We start from the raw sequence: 8,724 nt of genomic DNA, 5'->3' as shown, positions 1-8,724 counted from the left end.
CAATTCGCTTGATTAAAAAAAAAAATATATATATATATATAATTTTCAGGCATAAAAATTCAGTTAAGATATCCTAAGTCATTAAGGCATAAATGTAAACAGGAAATTGGTTGCTCACCTCTCACCCCAGGCATTAAAAAGGAGATATCCAAATGGGATTTTTAATCTCCTTGGTCCCAAATATTTATGTTAGCCTGTATTTGTTTCTCTGTCTAACCTCTGTGTATTTCTACTAACTGAGCTGAATTTTAGTTTTCCAGGCAAATTTCAGGGAAACATTGACACTGATGAGACACAGCACTTGTCACCTCGTAGTTTGAGCCCAGTGTAATGCCCTGGTCAAATAATCCTTTCTTCATCATTCAAATGGTGAATTAGGGTAGAAAGCAATAGGTGTTGAGACTTGTTCAGTGTAAAATACAAATATTTATTTTCCTTTACATATAAATTCCACATTTTCAAGGCTGAGTGCTTCTACTGTTCCAGGGTATCACAAGTGAAGATGACAGAGGAGGGGTGAACATTTAACAGCTCTTAAACCTGCTGTTACCTCTTTTTGTTGGCTCTTCCTCCTAAGTCTCACTTGGATTTAAAAATGGGCTGTGGATGCAATTATCAAGCATGTGTTACCAAAAGTGTTAAAAAAAAATCAATGTAGCTGCAGGCCATATTTTGTAAATCTTACATGGGGAAAATGGCTTTTCAGGTTGATATGACACAGAACAAAATAAACTATGTGCTTTCATTATTAATTCCAAATATCTGGCAAACAAATTCTGCGCCCATGGAATTTGAAGGACTGCACTCTGTATTCCCTGTCCACCAATGGCAAGTAATGGAAATTATAAACATAATTTGAAAAAAGAGAATCTGGAAATGTGAAATCCCAGCTCTGACGTGGCACGCCCTAGACTCTGCGTGCAAGTGACAATTGCTGAATGTGCAGGGTGGAATCTGTGCTCCAGCATCAGCTGCTCAGACTCTGTTTGACACTGCAAACAAAATGGCAGTGGGAGAGAAGGCAGGACGGGTGGTCAGGGAGCTCCTCATCATCTGGCTCCCCGTGGCAGCACCACCAGGCAACTCCCAAAGCCCAACAGCTGTCAGGGCAGGGAGCAAACCTGTGAACCACCACAGCTGCAAGGAGGAACACTGCTCGGGAACAGCAGCAGCTCCCAGGGCCACGGAGAGCTTCCGCGGCAGCAGCAGAGCAGGGCAGAGCCAGCTGCTCCCACAGGGCTGCTCCAGGCTCCTGAGCTGCAGAGCTGGGCCTGCTCACTCCGTGCAGGCTCCAAGGGCTCTGTGTGTGACAGCCCTGACCCCCTTTGCTCCCTGAGGTGTGACGTGTGGGGACATTCCCGGGATGAGGGCGTTCTGTGTGCTGGGGAACACGGGCTGGAGAAGGTGCCTCCCAGTCCCAGCCCATAGCCTGGCTCCACACGCTCACACCACGTCCCGCAAGCATTTTTCTATATTGCTTTTTCCGCCCCACAGATGGTGCAGATTTTCTAGAGGTAAGTTCAGTGGATCCAGCAGCTCTGGCTCCGGCTTGTGCATCTGTGTGCAGCCTCAGCAGGACATGGGTGACTTCAAGGGAGCTCAGGTCTGGGTGCTGCTGGGGAGGTGCTCCCACAGCTGCAGCCAATTCCCACATCCTTAGTGGTGAGCTCTGGCCACAAAAACAGCCATGAGCAACCATTTCCACTCTGGCATGGCTGAGCAGCCAGGGAGGACCCTTCCATTTCACCCCCAGGGAGGTCTGCAGCAGCTTTATCACAGCCTAACCACTCCCAGTCCTTCAGCTCAGGGCCCTGGAGAGGGGAGAGCAAACACAGAAAAAGGAGTTAATTCAAAATCCTTGCAGCAGTTATGCCAGAGCCCAATCCTGTGCTGGGGGAACCAATATGAAACACTTCTCCACACCTGAGAGAGACTCCAGGAGCTCAGGGACACTCTGGACTCATGAAGGGTGTCAGCAATAGGCTAAGCACCTCTCAAATTTTCACTGCAAATCAAGTGAGGCAACAACGCAGGCAGGTAAGCAAAACACTGAAAGGTGAGTCCCAAATTAAGCAAGAGCTTCAAAGGAGGAGGAGATGGTTCTGCCATTTATCCATCTAACCTTTGGAACAGGAGGGTGGGAGAGGAAAGGATGATTTCCTTTTCTCTTACCTTTCAGCCACAGCTGTGCTCTGCTGCTGAGGTGCCACTTTTGCGTAACTCAAAGGCAGATTCAGGCCCACAACTGGGCCTACAGTACTGAGCCACAGCGTGATGTAATTTGTGTGTCTAGGGGCAAAAAAAAAAAAAAACCACAAAAAGCACCATAATTATATTATCCCAGCTTTTTCTGAACTACAGACAGACTAAACAGTCACAAATCAGATGGGGCTGTTCCTTCACTTTTCCTATCACAAATGTATTTTAACTTTCAGGCCTGAAGTGACAACACAGAAATCTTATTCTGCTGGCACTAAGGAAGTAGCTTTGTCCATTTCCACCCTGCAGCTGACTGACCTTACCTGCATTGCAGAAAGCCCAGCAGAGCCCCTCACCTGTGCTGCTCCCGTGAGCCTCTCAGCACAGCAGAGATGAATTCATTGGTTCGACAGGGGTGCAGCACAAAGAAAGGCTGCCCGAGGATGGGGTGCTCCTAAGAGGGAACAGAATTTGCTTTGTCATGGAAGGGAAAAACACAAAACTCATCACGTGCATCTGGAAAAGACCAGGCAGGGTGCAACCAGCCCCTGATGCAACTTCTCTCACTTCAGAATCTCAGCTCACACTGCTCTTCCTAGCACAGTCATGACAAATTAAAATACACTGTATATATTCCACATCAATAATATACATTCTCCTCTGTTGAAAGGGAAATAAGATCAGCAACCAGGCTAGGCCACTATTTTAGTTAAAACATAATGGTTTGCAGAAGTAACTCAAGTTACTGTATCAGCATTAACTGGCTGCAGAGAGGCAAAGCTATTGTACAAACCACAGTCTGTGCAAATGCAATACAGAAAACCCATTTCCCTCAGGAAAAAAAGGTCTGCAACCACCCTGAGCCCTGGCATCTTCTCAGGCTGGTGCTGGGAAACACACATGGTTCTGCTTGGAGAGACAGCAAGAAGGAGAAGGAAGTGCCCTCAAGGTGGCTTCAACTTCCACTTGGTGCTGAAAATGTTCTCATGAGCATCAAGCCCTTTATGTCTAAGAGAATTTTAAAGAACTCCCAGAAACTTCAGAATATACAAAAAAAGGGTGTTCAGAAAGCTTTGTTTCACACTGCAAACAGATAACTTGCATAAGAATGCTACCATCTGCTGTTATCAAAAGTGAATTGATGCAGTTTTTCTTTGAGAAAGAGTAATATTTTGAATTAAAACCCCCTTTTCATATTCTGCTCAAATTAACTTAGGCCTCCAAATAATCCCAGAAAATACATGGATTGTACAAATGGTACACCTTAAAGACAGCAAAAAAAGTATATAGCTAATAATATTTACAAAGCTATTACACAAAGTAAAAACCGTAAATTGTGCAAAAAAATTCAGCAAGCTTCACAAACTCTCAGAAAGAAGAGAGAAGTAACCTGGGTTTAAGTGACTCAGCTCCCTTAAAAAGGCATGAAGATAATTCCCCAAGCTGAATATTCAGCCTAAAGTTACTCTCAACCGTCCTGACCCCCAGTTTTTGATTTTGCCCTGCACTCCTTGCTACAGCAAACCACCAGTGAGTGACACATGCAGGCCAGACGTGACCTTTTCAAACAGTTTATTACCTTTACATTCTACATCTTTCTTCTTTTAGCCCTTCCTCTTCTTGCATGACAAGAGTGACACTGAAAACATTCCCAAACGCAGGAATTTCATGCTACTCAAGACAGGAATGTGACACACACTCCCAGGAAAATCACAGAAGTACAAGGAAAAAGAAATCCTGAGCCAAGAGCCATTAAGGAGCAGCCTTTATTTATAAAGGGAGAAGGCTGAGGTGGTATGAGAAGCTTGTGTAGCATCAGGGAAAACACTGTGGGAGCATCAGCTCTGATTCAGTCAATGCTCCCTCCCCAATCCTGCAGACAATGGCATCATCCTGCGAGGCTCTGCTGTGCACTCAAGGTGAAACCACTGACACAGCAGCTCTGAGCAGGCAGCCTGGGGAAGCTGCCAATAAAAATGCCGGGGTTATCAAAGCCCTGCGTGATTTCAGCACTGGTAATGGGCTACAGAGCCTCTCAGTGCCAGGCCCCCAGCCTGCCCTGGGAGAGGGTGAGGTGCCTGTGGTGGGATGAACCCCAAGTCCTTCTCAAACACCGTCAGAAGGGTGAAAACAAATCTAAGTTTGTGCTGCATCAGCTTCATTAGCATTAGCTCACTGCTTGCTGCACTCACCTGGCAGAACAACGACACTCCACATGCACTGAAATATAAACCTGAGGAAAATATGAGGGCAGCAATTCCACCCTTCATCGAGGCTGGTTCTGTGCCAGCTACACCAAAAATACACAGTCCTACTGGGACTTCATGAAGAAAAAACATCAAAACAGTACAAACAATATGTAACAATCATCCATTTCTTGTTTACAATTAATCTTTTTCCAGTCAGTCAGTGTGAGAGTTTCAAGTCAATTCCCACAAGCACTGCAAGAACCCATTTGCAGGTTGCCCACAACTCTTCTGGGCAGTAATACTCTGACACACAGTTTATTTGAAATCAACAGCATTATTTCCTTGGATCTGTCTATGATTTTGGATCTATCCAGCTATGAGGCTGATTTACAGCAGTGCCTGTTCAGCACCACATGCTGGAATCCATCACACATCTGCATATCCCTCTGAGTCTGACCCAGCTGGGATGGGGAAGGAATACTTTCACAGCCAGGCACCAGCTCTGCTGAATTGGGAAGCTCAAAATGTGGCTTCATTTATTTTCTGTGGAAAGACCTCTCTCCTAGGTGATGCAGGAAAGATGTGTGAGGATGTTCTGTGCCTGCTGCTGTAGCTGCTGCCTCAGCCTCTCCCATTAAAAAAATCTGGGAGATAGAGATGGATGCAAGACACAAAATGTTCCATGGGATAGACTGAAAATTAATAACAGAGTTCTGGAACGGTTTGGGTTGGGAGGTGTCACAGACATATTTTATGAAACATCCTTTTGACAGGATTTTTCTCCTGAGGACTGAGAAGCCTCAGAGGAAAAGAAAAACAATAATTATCTGCTGCTGTGGAATGCAACAGGTGCATCTTTGATTGGTCCATGTGAGTTGTTTTTACTTGATGACCAATCACAGTCCAGCTGTGTTGGGACTCTGGTCAGTCACAAGATTTTATTATCATTCCTTTTCTTTCTTTGCTAGGCTTCTGATGAAATCCCTTTCTTCTATTCTCTCAGTATAGTTTTAGTATATCATTTTCTTTTAATATAATATATATCATAAAATAATAAATCATCCTTCTGAAACACAGAGTCAAGATTCTCATCTCTTCCCTCATCCTGGGACCCCTGTGAACGCCACCATAGGGAGGGGCCTTAAATCTCATCCCATCCCAGCCGTGCCATGGCAGGGACACCTTCCCCTGTCCCAGTGCCCAGCCTGGCCTCGGGCACTGCCAGGGATGCAGGGGCAGCCCCAGCTGCTCTGGCAATCCCATCCCAGGGCCTGCCCACCCTGCCAGGGAACAATTCCCAATTCCCAATAACCCAGCCCTGCCCTCTGGCAGTGGGAAGCTGTTCCCCCTTGTCCTGACCCTGCTTTGCTCAGGAATGCCAGCCTAGGCTCTGTGCAGGGAAATGTCTCAGCACTGATCTGAGCAGTGGCAAAGACCGGGCAGTTCCCAAGCACAAGTATAATTAAGACTAAACCTCCGTCAGATTGGATTAAGTCATTTTATCAAGCAGTCTCCATGTCGGATTTAAACCAAAAATAAACATTACTTCAGATAAGGGGTAATTGTCTGTAGGTTTCTGTACCGTGCTCTGCTCTCCTCCCCAGCCAGCAGGAATTTTGTTGTCAGTACATCTCTTGTAACAGCACCATTTATTTTCTCTGTCATAACTGGAGCTCTTCCAGGGGTAATGGCTTCTATTTTCTCCAGTGCTACATTAAACTGCCTTCAAGCATCCATCACAACATTTATGGTCTCTCCACTGATGATAGTTCAGGGGATTTGTGCCTGAAACTGCCTCTTCCCCAACCTGGTTTGCATGATGTTGCTTTGCAAAAATAAATTCACACAGGGGTGTCAAAAAGTTCATGCAGGATCCTACCAGCAAACACCACAGCCAGTGCCAATTTATTCCAGACATTTTCACAGCAGTTTCCAGGTCAGAAAAAGAAGGCAGAATTAATAAAACATGCCCCCCATAATCTCTTCCATTTAGGAAAAGGAAACAGTGATGCAATTAATAAAGAGGGTATAACTTTTTCCCTTTCTTCCAATTCCTGACCACATTTACTGAAACAAACAGCTGAGTTTAAGTAAAAATTCTTCACTCAAGATTATATAAGTAATTTATGTTCTTGAATTCATGGTCTATCTTCTTTTTTATTCCTTATTTTCATACACATCAATAGTAACTTACTTGTTAATATAACCCAAGCCCACACATTCAGAAAGAGGGCAGGAAGATTTCTCTCTTCAGACTGACCCTGAGTCCCACAGGCAGAACAGCAACTGCACACATGGAACTTCAAACCTGTGCAATTTGAGGTCAAAGGGATTTTCCTCTAATAATGGAATTACTACAATGGAAAATCTATTACCATGGAATCACTATGCTGCAAGCACCACGTTAAGGAACTGTAATGACACAGGGAAGTTTTACAATCCTGACAGAAGGTGTAAATCACACTAATAAAGCTGTTGGTAGCAGAATATTTGCACAGGGCTTCTCCATCCTACTGACTGAGGGTTATGCTGGATTTTGGGAAGGAATTGTTCCCTGGCAGAGTGGGCAGGCCCTGGCACAGGGTGCCCAGGGCAGCTGGAGCTGCCCCTGCATGCCTGGAAGTTGGCTGGACAGGGCTTGGAGGAGCCTGGGACAGTGGGAAGTGTCTCTCCCCATGGCAGGGGTGGAATAGGATGAACTTTCAGGTCCCTCCCAACCCAAACCAAGTCTGGGATTCTGTGACCTGGGACAGATAAAATATATTTATGGTCACTGACTTCAACTCTCAACCAGAAGTCAACTCATCCTGCAGGCATAACTGAGGCAAGTTTCCCCAGCTTTGCAACGAAACAAAACACAGAAACCCCACCAAACCCAGGAGCTGGAGGTGGAACAACCTGTCCTGCCTCTGCCACTGCTGAGGAATGACCTGGCAAGTGCCACTGGCACTGCTCTCCTGCTTTGCTCAGAAAATCAAAGCAGATCTGCACCAGCATCGATCAGGGGCAAGCGTGAAGGGACCCTGACAACACAGAGAAGTGCAAACCAGCCCCGAGAAGGAGATTTCTGTGGTCACTGAGCCTGTCTTTGTGGGGGAGGCTGGTTTGATTTACACCCCAGCTCTCTGCAGGCAGCAGCTGCAGCTGCCCCATGATTTAATGTCCCCGTTCCTGTGTGTTCCCAAAGACCCACAACCAAGCTCAGTGATGATTTTTTATTCACACCTTCACCACTTCCAACACCACGCAGCCAATCTAGCTGGATCCTGTCCTTCTTTCATCAAATACCAAGTCCAAGCTGAAAAGGCAATTAAATGGCTACGTTTCCCTGAGGAAAGCAGAGATGCTTTGGCAGATCCTGCAACACAGAAATACAAGGACACTGAACACAGCCAGAATTTCTCTGAGATGAACCACGCCTACCACTTTGCATCTGCTGCTTCAAATCCATCATGGATCCCAGCAAAGGTGCCTTCCAAACCAAACCACTCTGTGACTCTGTAATTCATATTTTATGCCCCAATTCTGCCTGATTTGGGAGTATTTACAGTTTTGAAGAGGTGGTGATTATTTTTTTAATTTTATAACTTTATTATTTTATTAAATGTAATTAGTTTTTATTTTAATTAATTTATTAAATAGCTAACAGAAGATGCCTGAAAGGCAGGAGAGGTAATGCAGGGCAAGCAAAACACTAATCAAGAATAGCCAACAATGCTGGTCCATAATTACTTATTTTATATACGTATAATAAGGTTTGAATTATTAATTTCAAGAACAGGAGGAATCAAAGCAGTAGGTGACACTCAGGCATGTTTCTAAAGCTTAACAAGCTTCATTTAAGGCTTTAAAGCTTCTCACAAGCACGTAACTTATGCATTTAGGATTTTTCAAGAAAACTTTATACTTAAAAATTGGCAGGTCCATAGCTACATTGTCAAGAAATGGCATCTCAGCCATTTTCCTAAGAAAATAAACAGATGATTCTTCTTCCATGCTTGCCAAAAGTAGATTAATTCAGTTGTCACCATTTTAGTTATGTAGCATATAGTCTTAATTAATTACTATTTAAAATCTGTTCTTAAGTTATGAGATTCATCTAAGGTGCAAAACTGAGCGATCCAACAAGCTGTGGAAGTATGGAAAAGACACTGGAGACAGATTTCCTACCCTGATTAAAAAATTATAAGGGGGAAAAAAAAAACCCAAGAAAACCCACAAAAAAATTTATAAGGGGGAAAAAAACCCAAAAAACCCCAAACCCATGTTGGCATTTGACAAAAGTGGCCTGAAAGGGTTCATCCCATAACCCCAGAGATTCCAGAGGATGCCGCAG

At 44.6% G+C, this 8,724-nt stretch overlaps 1 protein-coding gene across 1 annotated transcript in view; it reads right to left on the bottom strand.

Annotated features, from left to right (window-relative positions):
* Nucleotides 1-439: 439 nt before the first annotated feature.
* The window catches only part of ATG10 (autophagy related 10), a 59,825-nt gene continuing 51,540 nt past the window's right edge, over nucleotides 440-8,724 (bottom strand). The window contains exons 6-8 of the mRNA XM_059492359.1: nucleotides 2,556-2,653; nucleotides 2,173-2,289; nucleotides 440-1,811 (exon numbers count right to left, since the gene is read on the bottom strand). Of these exons, the coding sequence (XP_059348342.1) occupies nucleotides 1,799-1,811; nucleotides 2,173-2,289; nucleotides 2,556-2,653 (228 nt within the window). The 3' untranslated portion in view covers nucleotides 440-1,798. The remainder of the gene's footprint in view (nucleotides 1,812-2,172; nucleotides 2,290-2,555; nucleotides 2,654-8,724) is intronic.

Source organism: Ammospiza nelsoni, chromosome Z, assembly GCF_027579445.1.
Source record: "Ammospiza nelsoni isolate bAmmNel1 chromosome Z, bAmmNel1.pri, whole genome shotgun sequence".
In the NCBI taxonomy this organism is placed as follows: Eukaryota; Metazoa; Chordata; class Aves; order Passeriformes; family Passerellidae; genus Ammospiza; species Ammospiza nelsoni.
Note: the sequence above shows the minus strand (reverse complement) of the source record. Positions and strands in the feature narration are given on the sequence as shown.